Genomic DNA, 15,320 nt, shown 5'->3' on the forward strand with positions numbered 1-15,320 from the left:
TGTCCTTTTTTAGGAGAGGTTTGATTACAGCTGTTTTCAGTGGTTCTGGGAAAACACCAGATGTTAACGACAAGTTGACAATCTGGAGCAGGGCTGGTTCCAGGATCTTTGAAACTTTTTTGAAAAAGCTTGTGGGTAGAATATCCAGACAGCAGGAGGAGGAGTTCAGTTGACATAGAATGTCCTGCAGTTCTTTACTGTTTATGGGTTGAAACTGAGCCATTGGGTTTATACTGGTTTCTAGTGGATAGGGTTCATATCCTGAACTTGTAGTTGGTGAAACAATTGTTTGTCTAATGTTTATGATTTTGTCCCTGAAGAATTTGGCAAAGTCATTACAGGCTTTGGTGGAGTAAAGTTCTGGTGCTACTGACACAGGGGGTTTTGTCAACCTGTCGACTATATTAAATAAGGCCCGAGCATTATGGGAGTTTTTGGTAATAATTTCAGAAAAATAGGACTTCCTTGCATTGCTCAGTTGTAAATTATATAAGTGAAGTTTCTCTTTATAGATGTCATAATCTACCTGTAGTTTAGATTTTCTCCATCTGCGTTCAGATTTCCGACATTCTCTTTTTCCGTTCTTTACCAGAATGGAATTTCTCCATGGAGATTTTTTCCTACCAGAGATCACCTTCACCTTACTAGGAGCAATACTATCCATGATATTTGACATGTTGGAATTAAAGCTATTAACAAGTTCATTGACTGAATCCCCCGAGAGGGGAGGAGTCAGTGAGAAAATCTGGTTGAACATCTCACTAGTATTTTCAGTTATATACCGTTTTGTGATCTCCTCCCTCAAAACATTTGTGTGTACTGGAATTGTGCTCTCACAGAAAACACAGCAGTGATCAGACAGACCTAAATCACATACAGTAACCTTAGAGATGTTCAGACCTTTGGAAATCAATAAATCAAGAATATTCCCTCTGTTGTGTGTGGGCTCTGTTACATGTTGAGTCAACCCGAAATTGTCCAGAGTGTTTATCAGGTCCTTAGTCGCTTTGTTCTCAAGATTTCCATAATGGATGTTAAAATCTCCAGCCATGATTATACAGTCAAAATCAAGACAAATTATAGACAGCAGTTCACTAAACTCAAGGTTAAATTCTGGACTATATCTAGGTGGTCGATAGATATTGATAAATATTGTTTTGAGTGAGGCCTTCAGCTGTAGGGCTACATATTCAAAACATGGAAAGTTTCCAAAAGATAACTTTTTACACTGAAACATTTCATTGAACAAAACTGCAACCCCCCCGCCCTTTCTGCTTGTTCTTTCCTCACTGATAACACCATAATTGGGAGGAGCTGACTCTGTGAGAACTGCTCCCCTACTGTTCTCATCTAACCAGGTTTCAACTAAAAACATAAAATCAACTTTGTTCTCAGTGATAAAATCATTAATTAAAAATGTTTTTCCTGCTAAAGACCTGACATTTAAAAGTGCTAACTTGAGAGGTCTAGGAGTAATAATATTTTCATTTACCTTCTGTTTCTGGAAAGGCACAGAGGAAATGTTTACCTCTTTTAAAGTCCTTTGTTTGCGTTTTGGGCAGATTACATTCCTCCTGTTGGTGACAAGTACAGAAACAGTGTGTGTTTCTAGAGAACAGGGTCCCAGGTTTTTCTGGAGAACATCATGACTGTTGTTATATCCACAGCCTGGACCCTCAACACATCAAACATCTGACTGCAGGGACAGGATATGATGTTGTACAGGAGAGGGTGGGGCTTTACGTCGACCCTTCGAACGTTCTGGTGACAGAGTTATGGGTGACAAAAATGGATTGGCCAGAGGGGTAGATCGAAGCCCAATCCCCACTCGCTCCATCATCTGCTCGGTGAATTTCAGGTGGGGTGAAGAGAATGAAGAGGGTGAAGAGGGTGAGGGAGAAACGTCAGGAGTTTGTTGGTTTGGTGGTGTTTGGGAGGGTCCATCGTCCTCGTTGTTTTTCCTCTTCTGGTGCTCGGAGGCAGGTTTCCCGTTTTTGATGTTTTCCTCCAGTGGGGGCAGCTCCGTTCCTTGTGTGGATCCAGTCTGTGTCTGGCCTGGACACTCAGATAAATTTATCTCAGTCTTGGCATGACGCAGGGAGTAGAAGAGATTGGAGGAAAACAGTTTAACTCCTGATTTATTTAAACTGAATCCATTTTCTTTAAAAAGATGTTTGCGTTCCCAGAAAATGTGAAAGTTGTTGATGAAATGAATTCCTGTTCCACCACATGTCGTAGAAAGCCACCTGTAGCTGCCAGGAATATGTTCAAATAAGTATTTATTTCATTTTAATTCTCAAGAATTCAATAACATTCACTGAAAAGTTTTATTTAGCACAATACATTTTCTCCAATGGCGGGACTCAAACCCCACCTTCCCCAATGGAAGACAGACTCACAAACCATCATACTAACATTTGGTTTGTCTCTTACACCACGCTAGATGATTTGACAGGCATGTTTGAGGCTTAAAGATTTCCGGTGTTAAGGGTTTACAAAGATTAAAAGAAAACTCAGTATTATTATTAACGAGTCCCTGGAAAACGTTATCGCTCAAATAAAAATAAATTGGGAAACTCCAGTCAATCAACTCGCGTCCCCAAAATCCTCTCCTTACATAAATAACATTCCCTCTGGATTAATCAGCCTCCTCTCTACATGATCCTCTATGAATGAACATGCTGTTTTGGTATCTGCGTGGTGGAAACGTGACGTCTCTAATGTGAATGTTCTGTTAATGAGGAAGTTCTATTTGATCATCCGTCACTTTAAAAAGGAGCGGAGACTTCAGAGAACTCTAAGTTTCCTGAAGGAAACCTGCTACCGACCAGGTTATGTTCACAGACTCAGTTACCATAGTGATTGATTCTGAGTTCAGCTTAACCTGCTTCTTGGAACGGGCTTGGTTTCACCTGCTTTCACAGGTTTAAATTACCTCCCTTTCTGAAACCAGAAACTCAGAGTTTTCCTGAATTTGGAGTTCATAAACTCAGAGTTTCAACAAAACCTGCTTCTTGAAACGGGCCCCTGAGGGTTCTTTCCGCGCCAACAGTCCCGCATGCAACTCAGAAGGAAATTTCGAATAAATTCCCGCCGCTCTGCAGAAACTATGTTCAAGAAAATGATACTGGTTTTTAATTTTTGTCTGAAACAGGTAATTATGGGAATACTTTGAACAGACATCAAAATATAGTTGGAGTGGGAAAATGCTGAGACTTTTGAGAAATGATTCATAGGTGTTTAACTCCAGACCTTAAGGGCCGGTGTCCTACATGTTATCCAACCAACCTGCCATTGAAGCTTTGTATTGGGTAAACCAGTGGTCCCCAACCACAGGGCCGTGGACCAGTGCCGAACTGTGGATCCCTTCCCACCGGGCTACAGAAGAACTAACAAATAAAATCTGTTCTTTGTTTTTTTTAGATGGAAATGTTTTATTTTGAAAATCGACCGGATTCTCTCAATTAGATTGAGCGCTAAAATCAGTCTAGTGGTGTGTAACACTAGAAAAGTTCCATGTGAAACCTTTCTCTGCAAATGGATCGGATAAGTGCAGGAACAGCAGAACACACGGGAAAACAGGTGATTCCCACACATCGTACCTGTTTACATAGAGATGTGACTTTCATGAACGAATCTTTGAATGGTCATGGAAATACTCAAGCTCATCCATTCAGATGAACATTTCAGAGAAGTTCTGAACGCGATTCACAACACCTCTGAGATGCAATAATGCAAGAAATCTTCACTTGGGGGGACAAAGGCCACGAGCGGGCCTGCGACAGCCCCAGCCAAAAACCAGCCATAAAATAATCAAACTTTAAAATCTGTCTGAATTCTCAAAAGTTTGTACGATCTTCCTGCATGAAAGTTTGCCGAGGTCCTTGACTCTTGAAGATCTGCGAGATTTTACATTTTCTCGGCTTGTTTTTAATCAGGATAATGCAGTTTAATACGCTACTGCCTTTTAAATCCATAAATGGGCGCAAAACAAAGGAAAAGCAGGACTCCCCCAAAAAACTAGAATTTTAGCATCAAAAAGAAATTGTAAATATAGACAAGATCCTGAAGAGGTTCTTATTTATGTGAATGTTTTTTGTCATTCCTGCAATAATCAATTTTGCCCAAATGAAATGTCTCGTTTTAAGTGAAGATTTGTTAAAGTTAATCTGGTACTGCAGAGCTCAGTTGATTTTTTCAAACTAAATATTATAATTATTTGCCTTTCATAACAGGTATTACAACTTTCCTTTTGCTATGAACTGTTGTTAGAGTTCTTATTTGTTTCCACAAAAAAGTGAACAAAGAAATTCACTAGGAAACAGCAGAGTGATGACCATTATTTTTTTTCTCTTTGAGCAATAAGCAAATAAAAAGACACACTTCTGCACCTGGGGGATTGCAACATTTTTCCCTGACTCGGGCGAGATAAACACATCAGCACCATTGTGAAAATGGCCAATAACATGGTAGTTGAGCATCAGCATGAAGACCAGAATTTGAAGAAGGCAGGTTGTTTTTGTTGTTCTTTAAAGATAAAAAAAAACTGTAAAAAATTGTGTGAAAATGGTGTTTTTACCATGGTTTTTGTAGAGGGCGGGGTTACTCAGCGCCAGTGGTCCCGCCCACAACTCAGAGGTGGATTTTCTAATGAACTACTGCTGCTTTCCTAGAGAGTTGTCCTCTACATGTTTTTTCTTCCACATACAGTACACACGACACATGAATCCATTATAATTTAGTGTTTGACAAATACTGACTAATTGTTTCAAAGGAAGTGGAAACATGAGTATTTCATCCCATCACTGATTGTTTTGGCTTTTTACAGAGTTGCTAATATCCAGTTTTCATTGATTGCATTTTTGGTGAATTTATTTGCTGACTAGTTTTTAAAGGTGATTTGGTTTCTTTAACTGATTATTTCATATCTTGACTTCTTGAATTGAACCACAAAGATGAGCTTCAATCCAGTCCTTAACTTCAACATAGAGCTATTTAAACTGTGGCCGTCTCTGCAATGAGTCCTGCTCAAATGATCTTTCTGACTGCATAATGTTGACCTCGGAAGTATTTGGACAGAGTGTAAAAGTCCCTCCACAGTGCTGTGTTATGCCAGTTAATGTCTGAGTTGAAGTTTGAACTTGACCCCCTGAGACCAGATTAAAGCACAAGCAAACGCTCCAAAACACGCATCTCTTTAAGGAGCTCTCCACACCTGAGTGAGCAAGCAGTTCCTCTGGCTGCTGCTGATCCACACGTCATCTGGAAGGAGGAAGATCTTCTTTATTCTGTTCTTCTTTCTGTGAAAAAGTTTCTTATTTAGATTTTTGTAGTAAATGTCTTGCTAAAAATAAGAGTTTTCATCGTGTTTACTTCTAATCAACTGTTTTAATAAAATAAAAATACATGTTTTTAAATTTGTGAATGGCTTGTTGCATGTTAAAGGGGGTGAAGTGATACTTTGTTAAACATCAAGCTGTCCTTTCACATACATGTTGTCCCCGTGTCCTCTCATTGAGTATGGTAGCCATGGGAAACAGGCTAACAAGACTCAGAGGTTTTGGCGCAACAGACACACTGGGATCGTACTGGTGAGTGATAAACACTTTTCTGTGTTTGTGAAGTTTAAGCTAAAAACCATAACTATTCAAAGGATTTCAGCTGCACTTGAGCATTTGTGAAAATGAAGAAGAAAAACACGACAAAAAGTAAAACATTTTTATTGAGTCAGTGAGAATCAACAGCACATAAAAACGTATATGAAACTTTTCAGCAAATAAAAGAAATTTTTAAATGACAGAAAGCTGACTGGTTTAAATGTTTAAGAAGTTCAACAGTAGAGACAGTATTAAGGCTGCAGGACAATCAGCTGACAGTTGCAGAGCAGGACCATCACACTTTGTTGATTAATAAAAAGAAAACAGAATCTTATCATTTTGAACAATAAACATTCAGCTTCAAGCAACAACAATGATTTAAAATGTTTAAAAAGATCTGTTGAAATGCACACAGGTTCATATCCAGACACTCAAACCCAGAGAAAGTAATCAGAGAAAATCCGTTTTAGCTTTCGAGGGGGACAGAGGTCGAGGTGGGACTCTGGACATTTTAGCCTTGAAGACGACAGAGATCATTCCCACCGCAGCGAGAAGACATCCGGCGGTGAAGAGCAGCTTCAGGTTCCTCCCTGGAAACAACAGAAATCTCTTCTGGACTGCTGTACATACACGAGACACTGTTGTCTGAGTGCAGGCGCAAAGGACCCTGGGAAATAAAGAGTGCTCTGCTCTGCATGGTGGCCTGTCTCTCTTGTGGATGTGATGATGAGCGCCTGAACTTGAGGAGTCCATGCATCCCTGTGAGCACCTGGTGTTGGGGTTCCCTGCTTCACTCATCATCACGGAGCAGCTGATGTACACCTGAACACAACATCACACTCTGTCACTCTGCTGGTACTGTGGCGCCCTCTAGTGGACCAGGGACACAAACGAGGTCAAATCATCCTCAAACTCCTGCCAGGAAACCACATTCATTCAAGCTCCTGTCACAGGTCTGAACTTTCTAAAGTCAGAGCGCCGTTTAGAGAATGTTGTCACAGAAAAAGGACAAGGGTGGTGAATACACAGAGACTGTTCTGTCCTCACCTGATCATGCAAACCAATATCCTTGAAGGCCTCCATGCTGAACCGGAACTGTTTCTGGTGGGAGGGGGAGGGGGTGTAGATCTGAACAGTTGGATCCACTGTGCACCTTCAGGGTGAAACAAAATTCAAACATTCATGTGAATGGATTTGACATTCGTTCTTGTTTACTTGTTTCTACACATTTAATTTGATTATCTTAGTAATCAAGTGATCTAATCAACTGTCTATCAAGATAATCACTTGATTATCCTGAGGTACCAGGAATCTGGAAAACTTAACCTGCACTGTTCAGTACAGGTATTTATCTCAGAGTCACACTGGTGGAAGTTTTAGATTAAGATGTCCTGAATCCATTTTAGTTCAGTCAATCAGATCGTTCTAAATGAACCGAGATCAACTATGAATCGGATCGTCAACCACAAATCAGATCGTTGTTAAAATGAATCGTTACACCCCAACCAAAAAACACTTTGAATGTACTTTAGAATACGCTTTTGTGATTATTTGTGATTTATCTGTAATTCTTTGTTGTTGTTGTTTTCTGTTGGTGTTTATTTACATGGCAACAGTTAATAGATGGATGGAAAACCTTTTGATGCTTCAAGTTTCACATTAAAAACATTACATTTTTCAACTTTGAACAACAAACTGCATTTTCACTTTTCTGCACCTGTATTTTGCAGCATTTATGAATAAGAACTTGAAACTGAGGCACGAGTGACTGAGAGGAGCCACTTTTTGTATTTAAGCCAGAAAACATTGGTGTTTAAACTAGATTTGGGTTGATAAAATTGATTAATCGATTCAAATCAATGTAAGCTTAATAAATCAATAATCAGTTCATAAAATTATAGATCGATAAACCTAAAGTCTTCTAGCTTGATGCTAGCATTTATTGGAATTTCCCATAGAATGGCTAATGCTAACGCTCGGTTGACCTAAACATACATTACTGATTAAATGAACATCTTTATAAACTCACAGGCAGGAATTTTCCAAACTCTACTAAGAATATATTTTTTAAATAACCAGTTGTGGTCTTAAGCACAGTGTTTTGCTCATTCTTTGCTTTTTCTTCTGGATAAAAGTGTATTTCTACAGTGCGATCGCCACCTAGTGTCCAAACTGAAACGTCCTCCAGGAGAAGCAGAACAATGTTTCCAATGTTAATGATCTGAACATTTTAGTTAGAACTTCTCCTTTAGAGAATCCATGTAACTCTGGATGATATTAACAATCTCATTATTTCACTGATACATTTACAGTATGTGAACTGGATCAGATTAATATAAATATATTCAAATCATATTGTAGATTATTAATGTGTTTCTGAACAAATGTGTCTACATTTGTAAACGGTGTGAACTCAAAACTGAATCAGATCTAATTGAATTGAGTGGATGAAAAGAATAAAGAAATCTGAATCAAATTGATTCTGGAAATTATTATTGATACCCAGCCCTAGTTTAAACAGCTGGAAAGATAGCAAAATAATCATTGACTGTGTATGAGAACTGGACTGAGTTTCCTGCTGCTTCCAAGAAACTAAAATCCCAAAGACTTCTATAGAGAAATAAACAGTACCTTTTCTTAACATCTTCTGGATTACTCTCATTCATTTCATCATTTTTTTCTGTAGACCAAGTTATTCAAGTTATAAATTTATCTCATTAAAAGTGGGTGGAGCCTGCTGGCCCCCATGTTCAATCTTCAAAACATTTGATAGATTGAATTCATGTAGCCTGCTTTCAGGTGGTGGGGTGTGGCCTTCCAAAAAGCTTGATTCCGATTGGCGAGAGTGGTTGCCATAGAAACATTGAGTCAGACTGACTCGGACCAATCTGCTTACTGAGATTATCTAACTCTAACATGGCGGTGTGTCCGTATGGCGACTGAATTGACTCTCTTTGGTTAGAGCCAAAACTAAAGCATTTCCTGAAGATGACATCACATCCAGTCCAGTTCTCACATACAGTCAAAGAAAATAACCTATAAAAAATTAACTTCACTTTAAAATGGTGCAGTTCTGTCGGGTGGAAAAATGAGTTGTCACAAATCAGTTTCAACACTTTTTACTTTAAAAAGGCAAAACTTAAGTCACATTATTGACAGATGTAGCACATAATCCATCTACCAACAGACATCTGCACACTAACATGATGATGAAACACCAAAAACAAAACACTACAGGCTGAAATGAAATCCGCAAAGAAATAAATTATTGTCTAAGCATAATTGAAACAGACGGCAAGTGTTTCAACAGTTGTTTCGTGGTTCAGCAATGGCAGACAGAGAAGCAACAAACAAAACAAAAAAATACAGAGGTTTTTACAAAAATAACAAGAGACATGAGTGCAGTGAAGCAAGCAAACATCCGTCACGTTATCGGTCTGAGTCACGCTGAAATCTGCACACAGGGTTGTGTGTAATTCAGTTTTTGAACATGTCACACAGCAGCTTCTCCATGGGAGTGTTTCCAATGGTCCTGTGGAAGAACAGCAACTCGATCCGCTCAGAGTTCACGAAACGCAGCGAGGGGAGAAGAAGCAGCAGCTTTCCAAACCTGAAAGACAAAACAGAGTGATCCTCAGATGGAGAACACCAGACCAAACCTTCAGGAGCCATCAAAGACCTTCGAAACATGCTCTAGAAATCCACCTTCCAATGTCAGGCGAGCTCCAACATGTGTTTGGCGCTTTACAAAGCATATTTCATTAATTCAACAAATGTGTTATCATTGACTCTGTTTCTTCGTACCTGGCTGGTTGGCTGGGGTAGTGGGAGCGGATGTGTTGTCCCAGCATGACCTGAGACTGATCTTGGAGGTTCTCTACTTGTTCAGGATCCTTCAAACCTCGAGTCTCTGTGTGCGAAAGAAGGATTTTGAATTGCTACTGTTGAATTAAAAGCCCTGTCCTTTCATAAAAATGAAATCAAACATCAATTATTTGTGAACACATAAGCCAGGTAAACTATTATGATGGGCTAGTTTGTAATACTGATGACAAATTCGATGCATGTTTGCGACTCTTACCGGGTTTGAAAAGCACGATGGCCTTGAGACAGGCAAACTCTGTGGGATCAACAGCGAGGGCCTTGAAGCGGCTGAAGACCTCCTGCAGGAGCCGCAGGTCCAGACTGGTGTAGCTGGTTTTGCCCTGCATGCCGGGGCAGAGGTCCGGCAGGGACAGCAGCGGGCAGCTGTCCAGCGGCAGTGACCACTGGATGGCACAGAGCAGGAAGAGCTCGCTCCACGCCTCCTCCAACAGGATGACCTGTGAACGCAGCAGCAGAGTTTGACCAAACGAAATGCTCAAGATGTCAAGCAACCAGATCTGCTCGACTCATATTCATCAAAGGACAACAACTATATCAAAAGATGCTAATTTACAGTTGAAGCTTATCTTAGCCTTTTTTCTTTGGTTAGACTTCATTTTAAGTTTTTGCTTGTTCCCTTACTATAATGTTCTATTTGTCCTGTGATGGTCCTTCTGGTTGAAGGGGACCTGGTGGCAGACAGGATGGCGGCTATAAATCATTACTCAGAAGTAAGTCTAGAACGGGAACATCAACCCCCCCGCACATTCGGTCCAAAAATACGGATTTTTGGTTGAATTCACTAATGTAACTGACGACCATAACAGTTTCTTTTTTGCGTCTTAAGGTTTGAACCTTTACTACCTGAGGTGTCTCTGTCAGAACAGTGCGCTTTGACATACTGTAACTCCTTAATGTGAATAAGGTGATCTGCAGGCAAAAGCAACAAATAAAGCCTCTTTTGAACACTAAACTGTTAATTCACATTAATTAGTTTTAATAAAAGTGTACAACTCTGAACTTTTATGGAATTTCCGTTTCGGCCATTTTAAGCTGCCATCTTGGCCACCACCAGGTCCTCTTGTCTTGGTTTGCCAAGTGTGGAACCTCCTCTGAACTCTAAAAAGAACAAAAGAACTCTGGTCCTCTTAAAGACCCACTCTGATTAAAATCTGGTGTTTTTAAAAATGATTTTTGGCATTTTTTTCTGATGATGGACATATGTGAAGAAAATCAAGCTTAAAACTGCATTCTTTTTTTAATTTCATTCATTCGTTCATCTTCTTGTCTGCTTTTTCCCTTTCAGGGTCGCGGGGTGCTGGAGCCTATCCCGGCTACTGATGGGCAAAGGCGGGGTTCACCCTGGACAGGTCGCCAGTCTGTCGCATCTTTCATTTATTTCTTTATTCAAATTGTTGTGAAATCAGGAGCAGATGAAAAAAATTCAGTTGGAAAAAAAAATCGTATTTGTGATGCAGAAAATATGCTGGGCAAGCAAAGAAGTCCCTTTTCACATCCACTAGCGGGGATTATGTTATGTTAGGTTGGGGTTATGAGAGGCTGTACGCTAGTGGGAGATTATGGGTGATGGGAAGTGGGGGCAGGGTTTGTTCTGCCCACAACTCAGAGGTGAATTTCTATTCAACTCCTGCCATTCTGCAGAAACTATGTCCTAGAAAACGACAGGTTTTTCTGAATTTGGCTAAAAACGGCATCATTCTAGTTACGGGACGAAAGGACGCAGATCAAAACATGAACAGAGTGAGAGAGTGGGAAGCTTCAGAGTGGGACTGAAGCTTCCTGACTACATGTTCATTGTTTCATATTTATCCTGTCATTATGATGATGCTGTGCATTGAATCATGGTAGTGGGTTGCTCTCTGCTCTCACCTGGTCCCTGAAGGGCAGGTTGGAGAAAACCGGCAGGTTTTTGGCCCATTTGACAGACATGAAGAGCAGCCTGGCTGAGGTCTCGTAAACGTTTTCTGAGCTGGAGGGGTACAGAGCCATGTGGTACTCTGACGAGGCTCTCTCCGGCTCGTTGCTCGTCACATCAATGTTTTCATCCACTGAGACAGAAAGAGTTGGTTAGAGTCAACAGAGGCGCTCATTCTTTTGAGTGTTCAGAGCCCAAAGTCAGCACATAGAAAGAGAAAACCCTGAGCGTCCTCAGATTTTAGGAGCTGCTCTAAAGAGTTCTTGCTGCTCTTCACTCTCAGCTTGAGCTTCAGACTTTACAGTGCATCTGCTTTCAGGAAGTGTGGAGAAAATTTCACCAAAAGTATGATTCATATTTTGGCAAAGGAACTTTATTAAGATGCTCACCGTCTTCAGGCTCCAGCTTGGCACAGGTCTCAGCCGTCATGAGGCTGGCCATGAAGCGGTGGTTGTTCTGGGGACTGATGCAGCGCTGGGGGGTGACGGAGGACGTGATGGCCATCGAGGAAGTGATGTGGGGCCATGTGATGACAGAACTGCTGGAGGAAGAGGAGGACGAGGAGGACGAGGATGTGGGCTCTCTTGTAGTGGCCAGGTGCTCCTTCTCTGGGTCCACATCGATGGAGTCCAGGCGGACCTGGGCGGTGCTGCGGGGCTGCCGCTCGTTCTGCACGGCTACAGGACGACACAACACGAGGGGCCTCAGGTTTGGCCCTCTGACGGACAGCAGGGGGCGACTGTGACAGAGCTCAGGGGGTGGAAGCTCACCGTCTTTGTTCATGCCGGCCTGCAGACACTTCTTCAGCCGACACGCCTGACACTGGTTCCGGTGGGCTTTGTCCACTGGACACATGCCGGTACCTGCCTGGCACCTGTTGACACAATCAAGCTCTTAAAGTCCAATCAAAACAGGTTTGTACACAGACCAGTTTCTGGTTGATAGTCTTCACACATTAGAGACACAAACATATGAGACAATAGTTTGTCCAATGAAGGATTCCAGTGAAAATGAGGTAGTTGGTAATTTTTACTTTTCTTAAGATGGATCGAAAATTCCTGACGAGACTTTTCAATAGAGCCATAGACCTTTATGAGTTGGAGCAAAACCACATGAAAACTCTTTACTTTGATCAACATTTGGTCATTTTAGAAACTGTTGAACTGATTGACATGTTTCAGCAGGTTTGCTTCCTTTTTTTGCTCTTCTCTCCACTAAATCTTTGCTGTTTTTGCTGAAGGACACTTTGGTCAGATCAGGCCGTGTTCAAGCTCTACACGGATGAAATTCACACAAAGTATTTATGTATTACAAAAACATATAAAAGGCACAAGCGAAAATAAGTACATTTCTTAAGCCACATGCGTCAAAGTGAAGGCCCGGGGGCCGGATCCGGCAATCCGGATCATTTTATTTTATTGTCATTAATGACCCGATGTTATCTTGAGCTCATTTCTAACTTATATAATTTTGACAAAATATATTTTTATGGAAAGTTATTTAAGGTTTAAGTTGATTTATTCTAAAATAATATTCCTGCTTGTTTTTAATTCATAATTGTGTTGAAAAGTTGCAGTTTTAAAGTTTTAAAAATGTAGTTTTAAAATGTTGAATGAATGTTTATCCTGTTCAGCCTGTGACCTAAGGTGCGTTTTGGATTTTGGCCCTTGTAAGATTGAGTTTGACATCGTCTTAAGCAATCAAAATTGAAAAATATTTAAAAATCATTTTCATTATCATTTTTTGCTAACACAAAGATGAAGTAAGAAATAGAAAATATCATGAACAAATGTTTGAACATCTATGGGATCCTTATGTCAAAATATTGATTCAAACCTGTGACATTTTTCATCAACGGACTATACATATGACATGAACTTATATATCTTAATGAGTTTGATTATGGTCTCAAAGTAAGTCGTGGAAGAGCCCGTCAGTAGATTCAAAGTTAAAATGCAGAGGTTTTACAGATATTTTAGGACAGCTGCAACTTTTTATTACAATTTTTTTGTTTTGTTGTTGAAAAAATAATAACTAAAAGCATTTTCTAGCTTTTTAACTGTAGTTTTTGGTCATTTTCTAAATGTTTGTAAATTGTATATGTCTGCTGGAATGCTTGTTTCTTCGTTTTGGTTTTCCAGGGTTGACCCGGACCTGGGAGTGGTGACTGGATAGTCTGTGAAGTGAGTTTCAGGTGAGGGTTGTCTTGCCTGTAGATGAGCCTCCGCCTCACGCTCCTCTTGAAGAAGCCGCTGCAACCATTGCAGGCGTAGATGCCATAGTGTTTCCCGCTGCTGGTGTCTCCGCAGACTTTGCAGACCAGAGCTGGGCTCAGAGCTTTTCCCGGGCCCGGACTCTTAGCTGAATGTCAAAAACAGTCAACGGGGCAGTTAGTTATTGTTGGCTGAGCCGGGCTTTGTTTTTGTGCGTGTGCCTCCCATCTGCACAGGCAGCCCGGCCTTCCTGCAGCTCCAAGACAGGAGAAGACTGACAGGTTTAACTACAAACGCATGACAACTCTTTAGAAGACTAGTATCAGACTTAACCTTTTAACACCTGAGGCTTGAACACAAATTATTTAACATACTGAACTTTTCTCCATGGTCAACGTAGTTCCAGTAGATTCTGAGGGGAAAACCGGCTCAAGAATCTACTGGAATTACATTGATTGTGTTCACAATTAAAAAATGACAGTATATCAGAGAACATAAACACTGGTGTTAATGGGTTAAACTGTCAGATCTGTTCAAACTGTTAACACGCATCACAAAGCAAAGAAACATCATTTTGGCTCCTTCTTTGAGGGTCTACTCTCACCTCCTCTGCTGTCTTCAGTCCCGCTGCTGCCAGACGACTCGGTGGGAGACGATGAGGCCATCAGGGGGATCTTTGACAGGTGATCTTCCATCATTTTCCACAAAAAAAAGATGAAGTTCAATGATGTGAGACAAAGTTGCTGCTCTTGTCAGGTAAGCTCGATCTCTTGTTAATAATATATCCAGATGAGCAGTTCTCAGCCTCTACTGTGTTGCAGACTTCAGCAGATGAAGGTGGTCTGGGCTCCTGCCATAGGATGATCTGACACTTGTTGCTGTTCTGTCTGGAGGCTAAGTGCTGCTGGGGTCTGTAGCCGTCTGTGGGTTCTCCTCGGCAGCAGGTCCTCAAAAGGGAGCCCAGGGGGTGGAGGGGGAGGATTAGCTCCAAGCGCTGTGTAAGCAGCATGCATATTTGTCATCCTCTTAATCTTTACTGTTCATCTAGCGGATCAATCAGTCACATTGCTGGAACACTGGTGTGGACCTTCACTGAGCCTGAAGCAGGAGGGAGGAGAGAGACGGAGTGGAATATGGTGGTTTGTAACTTTAGACCAGCTCCCTTCTCCCCGTGTCTCCTTTGCCCCCATCACTCAACACTCTTCTTTAGTCACTGCGATTAAAGGGACGAGGCACACATTATTATATTTACCCGCCCCTTCAATTTGTATGAGCCCCTCTGGTGCTCCTTTGGAACCTTTGAATGTGTTCTCCATTTTCTCTCTCTGTGTGTTTGTTCTGTATGATTGCCTTCCCTTCATAATGAGTTTGCAGAGGAGCTGCCTATTAACTCCCCTTTCCGTCTTTATTTTCTTAAATTCAGATCAGCAGTTCTCCTCGACTGAAGGTGAAAAGTTGACGGGGAAATATTAGAGACATGAGGGGCTGGAGCAGCACCGATTCAGCTGGTCTGTCCTTTCAAGAAGGAAAAGTCTTCTTTTATGAGTCTTTTTATGAGTTTATAAAGCAGCGCAACAGCCAAAGGCCTAATCAAATGTTTTCTTACACTTCTTTTTACACATCAACAGCAAAACTGAGAATGTTTTTCTGAAAAAAACAATCAGCTTTATTGTTTCACAGCATTAGTTTTACTTATTTCAACTCAGAGCC

General features: G+C 40.9%; 1 protein-coding gene across 1 annotated transcript; it reads right to left on the bottom strand.

The window, feature by feature from the left end:
• Nucleotides 1-8,700: 8,700 nt before the first annotated feature.
• On the bottom strand, nt 8,701-14,888 carry LOC112160911 (photoreceptor-specific nuclear receptor). Its single transcript, XM_024295812.2, has 8 exons — nt 14,215-14,888; nt 13,608-13,758; nt 12,168-12,271; nt 11,787-12,074; nt 11,352-11,530; nt 9,679-9,919; nt 9,402-9,507; nt 8,701-9,207 (listed from the first exon to the last, which is right to left on the bottom strand). The coding sequence occupies exons 1-8, from the start codon at nt 14,306-14,308 to the stop codon at nt 9,075-9,077; spliced, it is 1,296 nt and encodes a 431-aa protein (XP_024151580.1). The 5' UTR covers nt 14,309-14,888; the 3' UTR covers nt 8,701-9,074.
• Nucleotides 14,889-15,320: the final 432 nt, after the last annotated feature.

The sequence above is a fragment of the Oryzias melastigma genome, linkage group LG3 (genome assembly GCF_002922805.2).
Source record: "Oryzias melastigma strain HK-1 linkage group LG3, ASM292280v2, whole genome shotgun sequence".
Taxonomy (NCBI): domain Eukaryota; kingdom Metazoa; phylum Chordata; class Actinopteri; order Beloniformes; family Adrianichthyidae; genus Oryzias; species Oryzias melastigma.